The sequence below is a fragment of the Lontra canadensis genome, unplaced genomic scaffold (genome assembly GCF_010015895.1).
Source record: "Lontra canadensis isolate GAN:19392208 unplaced genomic scaffold, GSC_riverotter_1.0 scaffold136, whole genome shotgun sequence".
Classification (NCBI taxonomy): domain Eukaryota; kingdom Metazoa; phylum Chordata; class Mammalia; order Carnivora; family Mustelidae; genus Lontra; species Lontra canadensis.
In genome coordinates, this window is record NW_022631130.1 from 3,333,088 (window position 1) to 3,354,881 (window position 21,794).

The window sequence follows — 21,794 nt, forward strand, 5'->3', positions numbered from 1 at the left end:
TACCTGATGACTAACAATGTTGAGCATCTTTTCATGTGCTTCTTTGCCATCTGTAACGTCTTTGGTTAAGTGTGTACATCTTTATTGTATGTCAGTTTTTGTGTTTGTCTTCTTATTTTTCCGTTTGAGACTTGTTTTACAGGTATATGATTTGCAGCTATTTTCTCCTAGTTTGTGGCTCTTTTTCATTCTTTTAACAGTGTCTTTAAAAGAGCAGGAGTTTGTATTTTTTAATTTATTCTATATTTTTAAAAGATTATTTGTAAGTAAACTCTGCACCCAGCATAGGGCTTGAACTTACAACTCCAAGATCAGGAGTGATTTGCTCTACCACCTGAGCCAGCCAGGCAACCCATGAGCAAGAGTTTTTAAATTTAATGGTTTTCAGATTATTGTTTTGTTTATTCATGGGTCATGTGTTTGGTGTCATTTCTAACCCAAATCGCAAAGATGTTCTCCTGTTTTCTTCTAGAAGTTTTATAGTTTTAGATTTTACATTTAAGTCTGTTGCCCGTTTTGGTTTAGTTTTTATATATGATGGGAGGAATTCTATTGAAGTTCATTTTTTTGCTTGAGAATTGTTACTTATCATGTTATAGACCACCATAAAATGGCACATTCTAGAATTTTCCATAATAGTTCATTTGTATTCATTTTCTTCTTGGAGTACACAAGTTAACAGAATTGTACTGAAAAGCAGGGTACCTGGGTTGGCACAGTCAGCTAAGCATCCAACTTTTGGTTTTGGCTCAGGTTGTGATCTCAGGATTGTGGGATCAAGCCCTGCATCAGGCTCTGTGCTCAGCACAGGGTCTGCTTGTGAATCTCTCCTCTCCTCCTGTGCTGCCGTCCTCCCTTACACATGCTCACATGTTCTCTCTCTCTTTCTCTCTCTCTCAAGTAAATAAATCTTGAAGAAAAAAAAAAAAGGAAGTTATTTTTATTCTTTTACAAAAGAGCCTCAGACTTGTTGGAGGCTGGCAAAGTTGTTCTCCTTTCCCAGAGTGTACAGTGCTCTCCCAAGAGGAAGCTTGGAATTTTTAGGTCTTGTTAGCTTCCTACTTTGGGGCACCTCAGGCCAACCTGAAGAACTGATGTCATCCATCTCCTCTTTGGGAAATGGGTCCTTTCTTGCTAGTTTTCCAAGACTGCTCAGCAGTTGCTGTTGTAACCAAGAAGCTAGGGCAGGCAGGTGGGAGCAAAAGGATTTTGGGGGATTGTGGCTGCCAAGAGGGCCTGCCTTGTTCAAAGGGCATCTGCTGATAGATGGCAGAGAGAGTTGTCAACTGCGATACTGCTGGCCCAGGATTATCAAAACCCTCCGATTTTTAGGGAAAGCTGATAATAAAGATGTATGTGAAATTTGTAAATGACAAGCTGAGAATAAAAAATAATCTGGGAAGAGGCTGGTGATAAGATGTATATAAAATTTGCAAATGAGAAAATGAGAGCACTTTGAAGGTTCCACCAACATCCCCAGTTCTTTTAGCCACCTGATTTGAGCCACAGCTGTGCTCCCCATCTTTTTCTGTGATCTGTTCAATGTTTCATATTGTGAATTTTAAAATTTTCCTTTTTAATGGGCCTTTCATCTTATCTGATGAGCAAGTCAGAATTGTTACTATAAAAAAGTTAAAAAGTTTGTCTCCATTTCTGCTGCTTTCTCAATCTGCCTTCTGGTTCTCTCAGCACCAGATTTGTGGACAAAGCTGGTATGGTATGTTCATGGAGGTTAGCTTTTAAGGCACTTTGGCAATGTCCACGAACACACCACTCTTGTAAGTGTGACACAGAACCTTGTGATGAGATGTCATGTCTTTTGCTGAAAGATTCTATTACTCTGATGGAGGTATCATTCATTTCATCCTCATGAACAAGCGTAATAGGTTGAGTACCTGTTCAGCCAGAGTTGGCTGTCTCCTTTTGGAATCCGCAGTCTGTTGGAAAGAGTTTGGGGTGTGGAGTTTGCTAGATGTGGCTCAAATCGTGGCTATGTCACCCCTGGGTAAGTTATTTTATTTCATTTTTGGCATTTGTATAATGAATTAATATATATCCCCCTGGCTGTGTTATTGAGAATGCTGGCAGGCAGCATGCACACAGTCAGGCTCCCATGGTCCTGAGGCTGCACATTCAGGCTTCTCTTCTAGTCCTATTTACAGTCTCTATAGTAATATTTGCAATAATCATCTGAAGTCCTCAAGAAAACATTCAGTTCTTTGTAGTAAATTATTTAAGAAGTGACTTAAACACTACATTAACATACGTTTTGAGGGTGGGTATTTATTACAGTTATAAATTACAGTTAACATACAGTGTAATACCAGTTTCAGATGTAGAATTTAGTGATTCATCACCTACATACAACACCCAGTGCTTCAACGCAAGTGCCTTCCTTCAAACTCATGAACTATTTAACCTATCCCCCTTACCCACAGCATACATTTTAAAGGGAGAAAAATGTTGCCAAGAGTGATAAAATAGCTTCCTTGGTTTTTGCCATGCAGGGCTGAATGGAGAATAAATTGGGGAAGATTTGAATTATGTCCATGAATTATGTCCATGAAGTAACACCCCAGGTTTGTTTAAAAAATAAACTACACTTATGGCAGCCACATAGGAGAGAAAAGCCTTAGAATGTTACCGATTTGTGGGGCCATGGATCTGCTTTCTCTTGTTTAAATTAAGGGTTTACGTGAGGCGCCTAGGTGGCTCGGTGGGTTAAGCCTCTGCCTTTGGCTCAGGTCATAATCTCAGGGTCCTGGGATCAAGCCCCACATTGGGCTCTCTGCTCAGCAGGGAGCCTGCTTCTCCTTCTCTCTCTGCCTGCATCTCTGCCTACTTGTGATCTCTCTCTCTCTGTCAAATAAATAAATAAAATCTTTAAAAATAAATAAATAAAGGGTTCACATCCATATAGTTTAAAGGTAACCTCACTCCTTCCCATCCCTGTTACTGTGACCCTGTGAGCATCCTTTAGTGAATTGAGACTATTTTCTTTTGCAGCTGCTTTGTCTTCCCTGGACACAGTATCCTAGATTACACCTTACCTTGGGGTCATTCTTTCCAACATCTCAGGGATTTCTTACATCTTTCCCTTCTGTTCGATTCCTTGTCTTTCTTAGTTTACCTTTTGGTTTTTATGGAGGATCTCCTTCAGTAGTTTCCCAGTAGTATGGGAGAGTCATAATTTCATGTGTGGAAACATTTTGTTTTGCACTCATACTTCTGTAGTTTAGTTATAGAAGTCTAGGCTAGCAGTTATTTCCCTCCACAGTTTTGAGGACATTGCTTAATTGTTTTCCAGCTTCCATTGTTGCTGCTGAGAGTTGTGATACCTTGCTGATGCTTGATTGACTGTAACTTGGGTTTCTTTTTGGTAATTTGGCATTTTTGTCTCCGGTGTTTTGAAATTTCTTGATGCCGTGTCTTGGTGCAGGTCTTTCCTTTCAAATATATTTTATGTTCTGATTTCTCTTTTTTCTTTTTAAATATTTTTAAATATATATTTTTTAAGTTTTTATTTAAGTAGTCTCTACATCCAACATGGGGCTTGAACTCATGACCCTGAGATCAAGAATTGCATGCCAGGTGCCCCTAGCCTTCTGAATTTTTTGTCTTTTATGCTGAGAAACTTAAATATAATCTTGTGCAGTACTTTTGGAAGAAATGATCTATTTGAATATAAAAAGCTTTTGGTATCACATAAGTAGCAGTCTAAGAATAGTGGCCCTAGGGGCGCCTGGGTGGCTCAGTGGGTTAAAGCCTCTGCCTTTGGCTCAGGTCATGATCCCAAGGTTCTGGGATTGAGCCCCGCATCGGGCTCTCTGCTCAGCGGGACGCCTGCTTCCCTCTCTCTCTCTCTCTGCCTGCCTCTCTGCCTACTTGTGATCTCTTTCTCTGTCAAATAAATAAAATCTTCAAAAAAAAAAAAAAAAAAAAGAACAGTGGCCCTAGACATGAATTTTTCCCTGAGAGGAAGTCAACCAGTGATGCCTCACTTTTTTGGTGAGAGGGAAAGGAGAAAGGTTCTAATCATTTTGTTGTCTATGTTGCATTGGTGTGAATGGTCTTTTTAGGAAAGAACAATCTGGAAAGCTATTACTGTTTTTAAAAGACCATATAGTGAATGTATGTGTGTGTGTATGTGTATGTCTTTATTTATTTATTTATTATTTGAGAGAGCATGCAAAAGAGCATGAGTTGGAGGAGAGGCAGACTTCCTAGTGAGCAGGGATCCTAATGTAGGGCTCTATCTCAGGACCCAGAGATCATGACCTGAGCCAAAGGCTGACGTTTAGCCACTTGAGCCACCCAGGCACCCCTGTATTTGTTTTTGTATTGTGAATGGCTGATAAGTCTAAAAATTATTATTATTATTAAGATTTTATTTATTTATTTGACAGATCACAAGTAGACAGGCAGGCACAGAGAGAGGGGAGGAAGCAGGCTCCCCGCTGAGCAGAGAGCCCGATGCGGGACTTGATCCCCGGACCCTGGAATCATGACTTGAGCCGAAGGCAGAGGCTTTAACCCACTGAGCCACCCAGGCACCCCTAAAAATTATTTTAGAGAGGACATGTCAGTTTGGGATACTATGAGAGGTATGTGTATGTATTTTAAGTTTCCTGTTGAGGTTCTCCTGTGTGATACATTGGAGCTAGTGCTATCTAAAACAAAAAAAAGAAGGTGCCTGGCAAACACACTCAGTTTTAAGTGACTAGGGAACACATTTGTTTCCTTGTAAGTGGTTTGTCTTGTTGGTTAGAAAGTACTTAAACAAGAAAACAAAATAAATTTTCTGGTTAGTATTAGGATGTAGCTCAAAGTTACAAAAATAGGCAGTAAGATAGCATATATTAAGAATCATTGCTGGGGATTGTGGGTGGCGCAGTCTATTGAGTGGAGAACTCTTGTTTTCTGTTAGCGTGGTAACCTCAGGATCATGAGATGGAGCTCCATGTCAGGTAGGCGCTGTGCTTAGCGCTGAGTCTGCTTAAGATTCCCCCTGCCTTTCCCTCTCTCCCCACCCCGCCCTAATACTCCCTCTCTCTCTAAAATAAATAAGTAAATCTTATTTAAAAAATCATTGCTGTCATTAGTAGAAATAATGGGTGACTTTTTTTTTTAACATTTTTATTGTGAAAATTTTCAGTATACAGAGAAACTGAAAAAAATTCACAGTGACTGTGAATGTAGACTGCCAAGATTCTACAATTAAACTTTTTTTTTTTTTTTTTTTTTTTTGAAGAACATGCTTGAGAGTCAGGTGGGGAGGGAGAGAGAATAGAATCTTAAGCAGGCTCCATGCCTAGTGCAGAGCCCCCACACAGGGCTCAGTCTCGACCTTGAGCTCATGACCTGAGCTGAAATCAAGAGTCAGATGCTTAAATGACTTAGCCCTGCGAGCTCCCCTACAATTAAACCTTTTAAATCTTTTTATTTTTTTAATGTTTTATTTAATTTCTACACTACCCCCTTCCCCCCGATGTGGGGCTTCAGCTCTTGAACCTAGCTCGGGTCATATGCTCCACCAACAGCCAGGCTGAATCAACTTGAGTGTATTTTTTTTTAAGGTGAAATTTACATGTGAGATGCATACATTTTAAGTGTGCCATTCAGGTGCATTCTGACAGGTGCATGCACATAGTATCTTCTTGGAATCATCATCTTCAATAAAGCATACATATGAGGCAGGTGTTACATGACATCTTCAGATGATTAAGACACCTAGGGCCAGCTGGAGGGATTTCTGCAGCAGTAGGCCTCGGGCCTCCATTAGAAATGAAACTCATTGGAGATTGACCATTCATTGGTTGTGAGTAAAGGGCTTCACCTTTTTTAGTGGATGTGGTTGGTCAAAACAGTGCTTCTGAATCAGACTCTCTCTCTGTGGAGGACTTTATGCCTAGGTCATCCTTGTTTTGGTTTTATACTGTGTTTGTGGAGGCTTGTTCAGGTTGACAGCTTCCATTTTGTATGCAGTCCAAGCTCCAAGCTCTTTCTGCAGTTTGAATAGTGACAAAATGGTCTTGGACTTTCTTATTAGGAATAGTGATAGGCTTTTTAGAAGCTTCGTTTTCTCCAGGTCATGAATATATTGTTTGTTTATTTTCATTTCTTCAGCTTCTTTTTCTAAATCAGGTTATCATACTGGGATCAATGAGATGCTGGTGCATGGTGGGCATACTTGTGTCCAGTCATCAGGTGATGGAAGCACTACACCGAGCAGATGGCTATTTATTGTTTTTACTTACAGTTAACATGGCAGTTAAAATGAATTTCAGAATAATACAATAAAACCTGGAAGGATCTTTTCTCTTAGAACAGAAAGTAGCTGAGCCTTTGCCTCGTTTGGGCAAAGGAGTCAGGACTCACAGCCAGATCTGGGGTTGTACCTGCTCTGCTACATAAGACTGTGTGACATTTTGGGCAGTAGTATCTTTATCAGCATCTTCATAATGAATACCATGCAAGGCATTTGGGGGAGTTCACTTTAGTAAGTACATAACAGTTCTAAGAAGGACCTCTAGGACTAACTTGATCCTTGTAGAAAAGGGGGATTTCTTTCTTGTGGCCCAAAAAAAGCATCATTTAAAACTGGTGCAGAGAGGGAGGCAAGATGGTGGAAGAGTAGGGGACCTCATTTCATCTGGTCCTTTGAATTTAGCTAGATAACTGTCAAGTCATTCTGAACACCTGTGAATTCAACCTGAGACATAAGAAAAGAATTGGTAGAATTCTACAAATAGAGAAGTGACCAATTTTTGCAAGGTAGAGGTGCGGAGAGCTGAATCTGAGGGGATATACTGAAGATGATAAATGATTGGGAGAGAGAGCCTCCATAAGCTGGCTACCAGAAAATGATATAGCAGCAGAGTGCAAAATGGAGCTTGTAGACATCTGCTTCTTTGAGGGACAGCCCTGCTTCAGTGGTGCTCAAGTGGCAAAGCAGGGCAGAATCCTAGGTGGGACATTGTGGTCTTAGGCTCCCCAGGGTCACAGAAAGAACAGGGGTGCCTGAGCTGGCAGAATTCCCAGGCATTGGAGTGGGGAAACCTGCTAGGGTCAGCAAGCCCGGGAGTGGGCTCTTAGTTTGGTTTGCCATTAACTGCGAACTGGGACACGACTGGGCTAGTGCTCTCTGTTCGAGTGCCCAGCAAGGTGCAGGCCCAAGGTGACCCTCCTCCCACCCATGTGAGGATCCACACGGGTGCATATCATGGGAGTCTGCAGAGTTTGGGGCACACAAAATTGGAGACCGCTTTTCCCTGAGGGTTTACTGAAGAGAGGGGATGAGATCTTTTACCTCCAGGGCTAGGGATGGGGTGCAACCTTTTTTATTTTCATCCCCTAAAGCAGTGGGGGAAAGCCTTCAGCAAACAAAAGCCACAGAGAACAACCAAAAGCAGCTTACACTGACTGAGCCCAGCCCCCTTGAAAGGGAAGGTACAATTCTGCCCAGGCAAAGACACGTGAGAATCAGCATAGCACGCTCCTCCTCCCCCAGGAGACCAGCTCAACATCAGCAGAATACCAGGTTTACCAAGCACACAGAACTGCAAAACTCAAGCACCAGGGGAGAATAGTATATAGAATTTGAGGGGTTTTTTTCTCATAATTCTTTTATCTTTCAGTTTAAAATTTTTCAGTTTCTTAAATATTAAATAAATATTAAAGAAATTAAATATTTCTTTAAAATATTTCTTTATCAACTTTTTGTTTTTAAGGTTTCTTTTTAACTTTCATTTTACATTTGTATTTTATAGATATATTCTTCATTTTTGGCTTCCTTTCACTGTATTCAATTTTATTTTTGTATATAAATATTTAAAGTTTTGCTTTCTTTACAGTTTTGGGATTTAGTGTCTTCTAACAACAAAAAAAAGAATAAAATAAAATATACCCAGGACCTACTGGCTCACCCTGTTTTGTCCACATGGAGGATTATATTCTCTTTTTTCCCCTTCTTTTGTTTCTTTTTCTTTTCTTTTTTGATTTCTAACCTCTTTGGATTTGTCTAGTGTGTATTGTGCTTGGGTCGTGGTTGATATTTTTGGTCTTGTTCTCTTGTTCATCCATTCTTCTCTGGGCAAAATGCCTAGAAAGAGGAATGTAAAACAAAGGAAAGATCCAGAGGTAATATTCTCTGCCACAGATCTAATGAATATGGACATAAATAAAATGTCAGAGGTGAAATTCAAGATAATGGTTATACATTTATTAGCTGGGTCTTGAAAAAAACATAAAAGACAATAGAAAATCTCTTAGAGCAGAAATAAAGTCCATTCACGCTGAAATTAAAAATGATTTAATTGAGATGCAGTCTGATCTACAAATGGATGCTCTAACAGTTAGGGTAGATGAGGCAGAAGAAGAATTAAGTGGCATAGAAGACAAGATGATGTGAAGAAAGGAAGCTGAAGAAAAGAGAGAAAGACAACTAAATGGCCCCTGAGGGGAGGCTTCGAGAAATCAGCAAGACCATCAAGTGAAATAGTATTAGAACTATTAGGATCCCAGATGAAGAAGAGAGAGGGAAAGAAGGTATCTTTGAGAAAATCACAGCTGAGAGCTTCCTTAATCTGGAAAAGAAAACAGGTATTTGTGTCCAAGAGGTAGAGAAAACACCCTTCAAGGTCAGTAAAAATGGATCAACATCCTGACATATAATAGTGAAGCTTTCAAATTTTAGAGATGAAGAGAAAATCCTGAGAGCAGCTTGAGGCAAGAGCTCCTTAACCTACAATGGTAGAAACATCAGACTAGCAGCAGACCTAGCCACAGAGATCTGGCAGGCAAGAAAGGGCTAGCGTGATTATTCAGAGTGCTAAATGAGAAAAATAATACAGCCAACAATACTTTATCCACCAAGGCTGCCATTCAGAATGGAAGGAGAGATAAAGAGCTTCCAGGAGAAACAGAAACTGAAAGAATCTGTGATCACTGAACCAGCCCTGATTAAAGGGGATTCTGTAAGCAAAGAGAATGCCCCAAAGTAACATACACCAGAAAGAAATAGAGACAGTCTACAGAAATAGGAACTTTAGAGGTAATACATTGGCACTAAATTAATAATCTTTCAGTAGTTACTCTATAGGCTTAATGCTCCAATCAGAAGAGACAGAATATCAGATTAGATAAAAAAGCAAGATTCATCCATATGGTGAGATTCATTTTAGACCTAAAGATACCTCCGTATTGAAAGTGAGGGGGTGGAGAACCATTTATCATGCTAATGGACCTCAAAAGTAAGCTGGGATAACTATCCTCTTGTCAGACAAATTAGATTTTAAAGCAAAGATTGTAGTAAGGGATAAAGAGGGACACTGTATCGTACTTAAAGTGTCTATCCAACAAGAAGATCTAACAATTACAAATATTTATCCTCCTATCTTGGGAGCAGCCAATTACACAAATCAGTTAATAATCAAATTAAAGAAACTCATTGATAATAATACTAAGATATTTCAACACCTCACTCATAGCAATGGACAGATCATCTAAGCAGAAGATCAGTAAGGAAACGGCATTAAATGACACACTGCACCAGATGGACTTCACAGATAGATAAGGAGCATTTCATCCTATAGCAACAGGATATACATTCTTCTTGAATCCACATGGAACATTCTCCAAAATAGATCATATGCTGGGTCACAAATAAAGTTTCACCTGGTACCAAAAGAATGGGATTACTTACCCTGCATGTTTTCAGACTACAATGTTATGAAATTTGAAGTCAACCACAAGAAATTTGGAAGGAACATAAATACGTGGAGGTTAAGGAACATCCCATTAAAGAATGAATGGATCAACCAGGAAGTTAAAGAATTAAAATATACATAGAAGCAAATGAAAATGAAAACACGATAGTCCAAAACCTTTGGGATGCAGCAAGGTGCTTTTAAGAGGGAAGTAATACCAATACAAGCCTTCCTCAAGAAAGAAGGAAAGTCTCCAATGTACTACCTAACTTTACACCTAAAGAAGCTGGAAAAAGCACAGCAAATAAGATAACACCTAAATCCAGCAAGACGAGAAATAATAAAGATCAGAACAAAAATCAATGATACAGAAATGGGAAAAAAAAACAATAGAAGAGATCAGTGAAATTAGGAGCTGGTTCTTTGAAAGGATTGATAAGGGATAAACCCCTAGCCAGACTTATCAAAAAGGAAAGAGAAAGGACCCAGATCAATAAAATCATGAATGAAAGAGGAGAGATCATACCAACAGCTTGGGTCCCTAATGAGGTCCCAAGTGGTACCGGAAGATTGGAATTATTCCGTGTATATTTTCAGACCACAATGCTTTGAAACTTAAACTCAGTCACAAAAGGAAATTTGGAAGGAACTCATACACTTGGAGGTTAAAGAGCATCCTGTTAAAGAATGAACGGATGAACCAGGAAATTAAAGAATTTTAAAAATTCATGGAAACGAAAATGAAAACACAACTGTTCAAAAATTAGGGATGCAGCAAAGGCAGTCTAAGAGGGAAGTAGTACATAGTAACTAACACAAGCTGTTCTCAAAAAATTTGAAAAGTCTTAAATATACAAGCTAACCTTAACACCTAAAGGAGCTGGAGAAAGAACAGCAAATAAAGCCTAAACCAAGCAAGACAAGAGAAATAATAAAGACTAGAGTGGAACTCAATGAAATAGAATCCAAAGGAACAGTAGAACAGATCAGTGAAACCAGGAGTTGGTTTTTTGAAAGATTACTAAGATCAATGAACCCCTAGCCAGACTTAACAAAAAGAAAAGAGGAGGAATCCAAATTAATAAAATTATGAATGAAAGAGGAGAGATCATGACCAACACCAAGAAAATACAATTTTAAGAACATATTATGAACAACTGTATGGCCAACAAATTAGGCAATCTGGAAGAAATGGATGCATTCCTAGAAACATATAAATTACCAAAACTGAAGCACGAAGAAATAGAAAACCTGAACAGACCCATAACCGGCAAGGAAATTGAGTCAATAATCAAAAATCTGCCAACACATAGAGGAGTCCAGGGCTAAATGGCTTCCCAGGGGACTTCTCCCAAACATGTAAAGAAAAATTGGTACCCGTTTTTCTGAAACTTTTCCAAAAAATGGAAATGGAAGAAAGTTCCATACTCATTCTGTGAGGTGAGCATTACCTTGATCCTAAAGCCAGGCAAAGACCCCCACTAAAAATTTTAGAATTACAGACCAGTATCCCTGATGAACATGGATGCCATAGTTCTCACCAAGATACTAGCCAATAGGATCCAACATACATGAAATGGATTACTTATCATGACCTAGTGGGATTTATTCCTGTGCTGCAGGGGTGGTTCAGCATTTGCAAATCAATTAATGTGATATACATCACATCAGTAAAAGAACAAGAACCATATGATCTTTTCAATTGATGCAGAAAAAGCATTTGACAAAATACAGCATCCTTTCTTGATTAAAGCTCTCCACAATGTAGGGAAAGGGGGAAGAACATACCTCAATGTCATAAAACCCATCTATAAAAAGCCCGTCAGGAATACCATTTTCAGTGGGGAGAAACAGAGCTTTTCCCCTGAGCTCAGGAACACAAGAGCAATGCCTACTCTCACTGCTGTTGTTCAGTATAATACAGAAAGTCCTAGCCACAGCAGTCAAACAACAAAAAGAAAGAAAAAACATTCAAGTTGGCAAAGAAGTCAAACACTTTTTCCCAAGACGACATGATACTTTATGTGGGAAACCCAAAGACTCCACCCCCAAATTGCTAGAGCTCATACAGCAATTCAGTAATGTAGCAGAATATAAAAATCAATGCACAGAAATCAGTTGCATTTTTATACACTAACAGTGAGACAGAAGAAAGAGAAGTTAAGGAATCAATTCTATTTATAATTGCATCAAAACCCATAAGATACCTAGGAATAAACCTAACCAAAGATATAAATGACATGTACTGAAAAAAACCACAGAACACTTATGAAAGAAATTAAGGAAGACAAAGAAATGGAAGAACATGCTAGTGGATTGAAAGAATAAATATTGTTAAAATATCTGTGCTTCCCAGAGCAGTCTCCATATTCAGTTCAATCACTGTCAAAATACCATTGACATTTTTCACAGAGTTGGAACAAATAATCCTAAAATTTGTATGGAACCAGAAAAGACCCTGATAGCCAGAGGAATGTTGAAAAAGAAAACCAAAACTGATGACTGCACAATGCCGGACTTCAAGCTATATTACAAAGCTGTGATTATGAAGACAGCATGGTACTATTAGAAAAACAGACACATAGATCAGTGGAATAGAATAGAGAACCCTGAAATGGACCCTCAATGGATCTTTCACAAGGTCATTGGATCTTTCACAAAGCAGGAAAGAATATGCAGTGTAAAAAAGGACAGTCTTTTCAATAACAAGTGCTGGGAAAATTGGACAGCCACATGTTATAAGAATGAATCTAGACCATTTTCTTACACCATACACAAAGGTAAACTCAAAATTATTGAAAGACCTGAATGTGAGATAGGAATCCATCAAAATCATAGAGGAGAATACAGGCAGCAAGCAACCTATTCAGTCTCGGTTGCAGCACCTTCTTGCTAGACATGTCTCCAAAGGCAAGTGAAACAAAAGCAAAAATAACCTGTTTCATCAAAATAAAAAGCTACTGCACAGCAAAGAAAACAGTTGACAAAACTAAAAGGCAACCTACGAAATGGGAGAAGGTATTTGCAAATGACAATCAGATAATGGGCTAGTATCCAAGATCTATAAATAACTTACCAGATTCAACTCCCCAAAGAACAAATAATCCAGTTAAGAAATGGGCAGAAGACTTGAATCTCCAAAAAAGATATACACATGGCCAACAGACACATAAAAAAATGCTCAACATCACTCAGCCTCAGGGAAATACAGTCAATACCACAACCTTACACCAGTCAGAATGGCTAAAATTAACAAGACAGGAAACAACAAATGGTAAAGATGTAGACAAAGGGCAACCCTTTTATACTGTTAGTAGGATTGCAAGCTGGTACAGTCACTCTGGACTGTATGGAGTGTTCCTCAAGAAATGTTCCTTAAGAAAAGTTCCTCAAGAAATTAAAAAGACAGCTACCCTATAACTCAGCAATTGCACTACTAAGTGTTTACCCCAAAAATGCAAATGTAGTGATCTGAAGGGGCCCCTGTGCACCTCCGTGTTTATAGCAGCAATGTCCACAATAGTGAAATTGTGGAAAGAGCCAAGATGTCCGCTGATAGATGGTAAAAGGACGAATATGTGGTACACACACACACTACACAGTGGAATATTAGTCATCAGAAAGGATGAATACTTACTATAATTTAAGTACATGGATGTGCATGAAACTGGAGCGAAATAAATTAGAGAATGACAGGTATCTTATGGTTTCACTCATGTGGAATATAAAAATCATAGAGGATCATAGGGGAAAGGAGGGAAAAGTGAACAGGAAGTCTTCAAAGAGGGACAAAAACAGAGAGACTCTGAACTGTAGGAACAAACTGAGGGTTGCTGGATGGAAGGTGGGCAGGGGGATGGATAATTGGGTGATGGGCATTAAGGAGGAACATTGATGTGAGCACTGGGTGTTATATGCAACTGATAAATTATTGAACACTTCATCTGAAACTAATGATATACTGTATGTTTACTAATGGACTTTAAAGAAATAAAACTGGTGCATTTTGGGGCACCTGGGTGGCTCAGTCTGTTAAGCATCTAACTCTTGATTTTGGCTCAGATCATGATATCTAGCCTTGTATTGTTGGCTTCCACCCCTCAGCAGGGAGTGTGCTTGAGATTTTCTCCCCTCTGCCCCTCCTTCCCAATAAATAAATAAATCTTAAATTCCTGGGAGTCATTCATTCTCTTTCTCTCCCTTAAATTTAATATATATATATTAAATTAATATATGTTTATATATTTAATAATATATAATAATTATATATAAATAATATATGTATATATTTCTAACCACAGACCAATAATGTAAATTTTTTTATTTTAATTTTTTAATAGCTTTTTTTTTTTTTTTTAAGGTTTATATATTTGAGAGAGAGCCCATTTGTGAGGGCCTGGCGGGGCAGAAGGAGAGTAACTGGAAAATCTCAAGCATACTACTCAGTGAGCGCCGAACCTAACACAGGGCTTGATCTCAGGACCCTAAGATCATGACCTGAGCCAGAATCAAGAATCAGACACTCAGTTGACTGAGCCACCCAAGGTGCCTCACTTAGCTTTTTTTAAACTTGAGGTATAGTTTATGCACAAACACTGATATGTATTAAGTGTTCAGTTAGACAGATTTTGACAATTGTATATATTCATGTAATCACATCTGAAAGAAAATACCAAGCACTTTGATCATCCCAGATAGCTTTCATTCTGCCCTCTCCAAACCACCCCTCCTATTTCTCCCGCCATATGTATATTTGTATGCTTTGTATTGAAAATGAGATCATACAATGTGTGCTCTTATGTGTGTTTGGTGAGTTTTAAAAGTTCAACATGGCTTGAGACTTACTTGTGTTTTTTCCTCTTGATACTTCGTATTTTTTATTTGGATGTATCATAATTGAACCATTCTTCCTTTTGATGAACATTTGGATTATTTCCCAGTTTTTGTCTATTAAGTTTGGTGAACAGTTTTTTATAAGTCCTATTGTGGATGTATGTTTTCATTCTTCTAGGGCAGGTATCTGAGCGTGAATTCCTGGGTGATTTGGAAAGTATTTCTCTAGCTTTATGAGAAGTTGTACTGTCTGACATTCCCATGAACTAAGTGTGAGTGAGTGAGCGCTTGTAATGAATGAGAAATAATATCTCAAAAACTTTTACTTTTGTTTTCATTTTTTATGGGTTTATTTATTTATTTTAGAGGTTGGGGTAGAGGGAGAGGGAGCGAATTGTCAAGCAGACTCCACCCTGAGTGGGGATCCCAAAGCAGACTCAGTCTCACCACCCTGAGATCATGACCTGAATCAAAGTCTAGAGTTGGACATTTGACTGAGTGCGCCACCCAGCACCCCCTCACTTTTAGAAAGCAGTTCTTCTGAGGTATAATTTACATGCACTAAAAGTTATCCTTTTATATGTATGGTGTGGTGTGTTTAGATAGAAGTATACAGTTGTGTAATACCACCACAGTCAAGTGACTTCATTCTCCTGAAAAGTTCCCTCATACCCTCTGGCCCTCGAGCACCACCATCGGTTTTCTATCTTGGAATACTAGGTTGGTCTTTCCTAGAGTTTCCTCTCAGTGAATGTAGCATGTATTTTGTTTTTTAATAATTAAAAAAACATTTTATTAAGTAGCCTTCATGCCCAGCGTGAGGTTTGAGCTCAACACCCTGAGATCAAGAGTCACATGCTCCACCAGCTGAGCCAGCAAGACACCTCTCAGCATGTATTCTTATATCTGGTTTTCTTTGCATCTTACAGTTTTGAAATTTATGCCATGTTGTATATATCAGCAGTTTTATCTTTTTGGTTGCTAACTGGTATTTTATTATATGGATATACCAGTCTACTGGTGGACATTCAGTCATTATGAATAAAGCTGCTACAAACATAGCAGTTCAAAGACCTTCGCATACCCTCATTTGAGAATAAGCCACTGTTCTGTGTTGGGATGGGGAGTCAGGAAGGGGAGCCAGACATCTTCCTACTTACCAGATAGACTCTAGCCACTCTTCCAGACTTCAGCTCTCTATCAACTCCTGGAAGCAAGTGCTGATAGTTTCCAGGTTTTTGGAAGAGGTGTTCCTGTTCCTGGTAGTAGGCTGCTTCTCGGCCTTTTTCACTGTTGGCTACGATGTAGCTATTTTGAGTCTCCCAAGTCATTTTCCATTTCTGCCTTTTAGATTCCAAACTGTTGTCTTTTCTCCCATTCCTTATGTGGCTTTATATCTTTAATTTATTAATCTGATTTATTCTCACTTTGGGGACAGAGGCAAATGTATGTGTTCAACTTGCTGTCTTAACTCAATCTTCTTACCTTAGCCCTGGTGTTTGACAAGTTTCTCCCCCATCCCCTTTTATTTTGCTGTAATAAACAACACTGTGATGAGCATTCTTATAGTTGAGTTTGTTACAATCCATACTTCTAATGCCAGATTGTGCCCCAGAAAGATGTACCAATTTATATTCCCACAGGACAGGTATTTCTTTCCTAGTCCTGTATTGAGTATACTCTCAGTAGAACTTTCTCCTTTGTTTTTTCCATTCTTCCCCAAAATGCCACCTACCCCAGTCCCCACACATGTACTTGCACATCAGGTCTAGAAATGAAGTCAGATATTTGTGGAAGATAGGTCCACAGTAGTGTCAGATCTTGACTGCAGTCAGGGCTATAACAATGCTTTGTTCCTCCCTGCTTTGTTCCTTCCTTGTGCCAGGCCTGAAAGTGGGTTTGAATTAAGGCCTTTTTCTCTTTCCTTTTTAAATTTTTTGTTAGTTTTAGGTGTACAAACATAGTGATATAACATTTCTTTGTATTGCTTATTGCTCAGCACAGTAAGTACTCACCATCTCTCACAGTGCAGTGTTATTCCCTGTACTCTACTTTTCATCTCCATGACTGACTGACTTTATAACTGGACGTTTGTACCACGTAATCGCCTTTATCTGTTTTGCCCATCACCATTCCCTCCACCCCCCAGCCCAGCAACCACTGCTTTTTTGTTCTCTATTTTTGAGCCTGTTTGTGGCTTTTGTTTTGTTTTTTTGGATTGCACATATAAGTGAAATCGCTGGATCATATAGTATTTGTCTTTCTCATCTTGACTTATTTCTCTTAACATAATATTCTCTAGGTCCATCCTATGTTGTCACAAATGACAAGATCTCATTCTTTTTTATGGCTGAGTAATATTCCACTGTGTGTCTGTGTGTGTGTGGGTGCATCATATACATAACATCATCTTTATCCATTCTATCATTGGATACTTGGGTTCCTTCTGTATCTTGGCTGTTGTAAATAATGCTACAGTAAAAACAGGTGCATATGTATCTTTCCAAAGTAGTGTTTTCATTTTCTTTGGTTAAATACCCAATAGAGGAAATACTGGATCATGGGGTATATTAGTTTTTAACTTTTTGAGGAATGTTCATATTATTTTCCTGTAGTGGCTGTATCAGTTTACATTCACCAGGGTTCCCCTTTCTCCACATCCTTGGCAGCACTTGTTATTTCTTGTCTTTTTGATACTAGCCATTCTGACTGGTGTGAGATACATCTCATTGTGATTTTGATTTGCATTTCTCTCATGTTGAGTTATGTTGAGCATCTTTTCATACGTCTGTTAGCCATCTGAAATCTTCTTTGGAAAAATGTCTATTCAGGTCTTCTGCCCATTCGTTAACTGGATCGTTTGTTTTTTTTGGTGTTTTTTTTTTTAAGATTTTTATTTATTTTTATTTGACAGAGATCACAAGCAGGCAGAAGCAGGCAGAGAGAGAGGAAGGGAAGCAGGCTCCCTGCTGAGCAGAGAGTCCGACGTGGGGCTCAATCCCAGGACCCTGGGATCACGACCCAAGCCGAAGGCAGAGGCTTTAACCCACTGAGCCACCCAGGCACCCCTTTGGTGGTGTTCTTTATGTATTTTGGATATTAACACCTTATCAGATTTTTCATTTGCAGATCTTATCTCCCATTTAGGACATTGTCTTTTTGTTTTGTTATGGATTACTTTGCTGTGCAGAAGCTTTTTATTTTTTAATTTTTTTTTTAGAGCTAGTGGGTACAGGAAGGAGGGGCAGAGAGAGAGTGAGAAACCAAAGCAGACTCCTTGAGTGTGGAGACCGAAAGTGGGCAGGGGGCTTGATTCCATGACCCTGAGATCATGATTTGGGCAGAAACCAAGAGTCAGACACTCAGTCAGTTGTACCACCCAGGCGCCCCTGTGCAGAAGCTTTTAGTTTGATGTAGTTCTAATAGTTTATTTTTGCTTTTGTTTCCCTTGCTTGAGAGATCCATAAATAATGTTGCTAAGGCCATTGTACAAGAGATTATTGCCTCTGTTTTCTTTTAGGACTTTAAAGGTTTCAGGTCTCACATTTAGATCTTTAATCCATTTTATTTTTTGTGTATGGTGTAAGAAAGTGGTCCATTTTCATATTTTTGCATGTAGCTGTCTACTTTTCCCCAACACCATTCATCAAAAAAAAAAAAACCTCATCTTTTCCCCCATGGTATATTCTTGCCTCCTGTGTTGTAGATCATTAATTGGCCATATAAACATGGGTTTACTTCTGGGCTCTCTATTCTGTTCCATTGATCTATGTGTCTGTTTTTGTGCCAGTACTGTATTGTCAGCTTTGTATACCTCCAGCTTTGTTCTTCTTTCTCAAGATTGCTTTGCCTATTTGGGGTCTTTTTTGTGGTTCCATAAAAAAGTTTTAGGATTGTGTGTTCTAGTTCTGTGAAAAACGCTATTGGCATTTTTAAGGATTTTATTTATTTATTTATTTGACAGAGAGATCACAAGCAGGCAGAGAGGCAGGCAGAGAGAGAGGAGGAAGCAGGCTCCCCGCTGAGCAGAGAGCCCGATGCAGGGCTCGATCCCAGGACTCTGAGATCATGACCTGAGCTGAAGGCAGCGGCTTAACCCACTGAGCCACCCAGGCGCCCCGAAAAACGCTATTGGCATTTTAAAAAAAGATTTTATTTATTTATTAGAGAGAGAGTGTGAGAGCATGAGAGGGGAGAAGGTCAGAGGGAGAAGCAGACTCCCCATGGAGCTGGGAGCCCAGTGCGGGACTCAGTCCCAGGACTCTGGGATCATGACCTGAGCTGAAGGCAGTTGCTTAACCAATTGAGCCACCTAGGCACCCATGCTATTGGTATTTTGATAGGAATTACGTTGAATCTATATATTGCTGTTGGTAGTATGGACATTTTAGCAATATTCTTCCAGTTCATGAGTGTAGTGTATCTTTCCATTTGTTTGTGTTGTCTTCAGTTTTTTTGCATCAGTGTGTTCTACAGTTCTCAGAGCACAGGTCTTCCACCTCCTTGGTTAGATGTATTTCTAGGTACCTTATTCTTTTTGGTAAAGTTGCAGATGGGACTGTTTTCTTAATTTCTCTTCTGCTTTGTTACTAGTGTGTAGAAATGCAACAGATTTCTATATATTCGTGTCCTGTAGTTTTACTTAATCCATTTATTTTATAGTTTTTTTGATGGAGTCTTTAGCATTTTCTATGTGTAATGTCATGTCATCTGCAGATAGAGACAGTTTTACTTCCGAGACAGTTTTACTTCCTCCTTACGATTTTGGATGACCTGTATTTCTTGTGTAACTGCTGTGACTAGAACTTCCAGTACTCTGTTGAGTAACAGTGGTGACAGTGGACATCCTTGTCTTGCTCCTAACCTTAGAGGGAAAGCTCTGGGTTTTTCATGGCCATTGGCTTCTTTGTTTCAGGTTACACTCCTGGCACACCTTACAAAGTGTCCTGTTCCCCCACCAGCGGAGCAGTGCCACCATACTCCTCCTCCCCCAACCCTTACCAGACTGCTGTGTACCCTGTGCGAAGTGCCTACCCCCAGCAGAGCCCCTACGCACAGGTAGGCCTGGGGTGTGCTTTGGGTCTGTTAACGGTGCTGCTCATGGGCACTGTGCATATGGGAAGGGTTGGTTCTCTCTGGGCTCTGATCCATGGGGTGTGCAGCCTTGTGGCAGTTGACTCTCCTCTCCTCCACAGCAAGGCACGTACTACACACAGCCCCTGTATGCAGCACCCCCTCACGTCATCCACCACACCACAGTGGTGCAGCCCAATGGCATGCCAGCGACGGTGTACCCTGCTCCCATTCCTCCACCTAGAGGCAACGGCGTCACCATGGGCATGGTGGCTGGGACCACTATGGCCATGTCGGCAGGTGAGTCCGTGACCCTGGGTTGCCTGTTTTATGATGGCATGAGAGCTGGGGAAAGGGAGAGCTCACTAATTCTTTGAACTTTGGTTTGATTTTTCATGCTTCGAGTTGTATGGAAGGACATTTTCTTAGGAAAGGAACTTTTTCTTTCCCTTCCCTTCATTTCCTCCTCTTCTCCTTTCACTTGAGAGGAGTCTGGGTTTGGGGTTTTAGAGTAATAAGCCAAGAACTAAGTACCTTCCCTGTGGGCATGACTGGGTAGTGATCTCTGTATTTGACGGGTGAGCTGAGCTCTTGGCATTAGGGCCAGGGAGTGGCTGGTCCTCCTGAGGAGCATACCAAGCTTGAGCAGAAGGGCGTTACTTCGTGTCTAGGTGGTCTGGCCCTCCTGATACCTCCCTTTAGTCTGTGAATGTTGGTGTTTGCATAAATCTAAGAAAACTAGCTTTGTGTTAACAGATAGAACAGCTACATGTAGAAATCCTTTGGCATTGGTCAGCTTTATTTCCCAAGGCTTCCCTTGATCAGAAAAATAAATCACAGAGATATGAGACTCCTGGGTAGGATGTGCCCATCATCTTGGACTCTGGAGCCCTGGGGACTTGATGTAATGTCTAGGGTTTAGGTTACCTCCAGTGGGCATATGAGTTACCTGTGGCAGGCTGGCCAGGTACACAGGATGCATTTGATTGCACTGGCTGTTTTTTTGTTTTTGTTTTTGTTTTCAGTGTTCCTTCTCTCTTTCTCTCTCTCTCTCTCTCTCTCAAACTTCAACATAGGGAGATTGTGCCAGAGAGAAAGGTGTATGTTTTCTGCCCAGAATCTCCATTGTATATGGGTTTCCCATACTTATCTGTGAAGAGACAGAAACTGCATGTTTAAGGCATGTGGAAGGAGGGATGAAAGGCTGTGGGCAGGGAGATGAGAAGTGAAGAGAAGCAAGGTAAGGCTGTTAGGTTTGAGGTTCTGCTTATCTACAGATGGGCTCAGAGAGTTTTCTCTAGTTATAAGGGAAATACAATTAGATTCATGTATTCAGAAACTCATGTGGTTTAGTATCTTCCCTCTCTTCAATTTATTACCATCTTAACCATTTTTAACTGTATATAGTATAGTCACGTTTTTGTAAAACAATTTTTTCACCTTGCAAAACTGAAGGTCTGCTCATTAAATAACTTCCCTTATCCCCTGTGTCCCCCACACCAGCCGATCCTCTGGCCACCACCATTTACTTTGTCATTTGACTACTCGAGATACCTCATTAAGTGTAGTCCTTTTGGATGTATCTTTTTGTGACTGGTTTATTTTACGTAACATAATGTCCTTAAGGTTCATCCATGTTGTAACATGTAACAAATTTCCTTCCTTTTTAAGGCAGAATAATAATTTTTTTATTTCGTCAGTTATCATCTGATTTCCAAAAATCATTGAGTATGCTCGTGTGAAGGGAAGACACAAAACCTTCTATAGATATTATCACATGAGCTTGCTGTGTTTGTATAACTTTGAGTTGTGTATGATCAGAGTTCTGACAGCACTCTAGGTTAAGACTACCCCTCTTCCTGTGTACCTCCTTCCTTTCCAAGCAGGCCAGGTCTCAGGGCTCTCTCGTCAGGCAGCATGGAGCTGTGTGGTGACACAGGCTAGCCATGTGTGTGTCTGGTGCTGCCTGCCACTGAGACAGCTGCTCTTTCTTCCAGGTACCCTGCTGACCGCTCACTCCCCAACTCCTGTTGCCCCCCACCCAGTCACTGTGCCCACGTATCGGGCCCCAGGAACACCCACCTACAGCTACGTGCCCCCTCAGTGGTGATCACCCTGCAAATGTAAGTGACTGGTGAAACCTGTGTCAGTTCTTTTTTTTTTTTTTTTTTTTTTTTTTTT

The 21,794-nt window shown here is 39.9% G+C and overlaps 1 protein-coding gene across 1 annotated transcript in view; it reads left to right on the forward strand.

The window, feature by feature from the left end:
• Nucleotides 1-21,794, forward strand: part of FAM168B (family with sequence similarity 168 member B) — a 42,040-nt gene that overhangs the window by 17,181 nt on the left and 3,065 nt on the right. Inside the window, exons 4-6 of the mRNA XM_032843167.1 lie at nucleotides 19,456-19,598; nucleotides 19,736-19,913; nucleotides 21,611-21,736. Coding sequence (XP_032699058.1) covers nucleotides 19,456-19,598; nucleotides 19,736-19,913; nucleotides 21,611-21,723 — 434 coding nt within the window. The 3' untranslated portion in view covers nucleotides 21,724-21,736. The remainder of the gene's footprint in view (nucleotides 1-19,455; nucleotides 19,599-19,735; nucleotides 19,914-21,610; nucleotides 21,737-21,794) is intronic.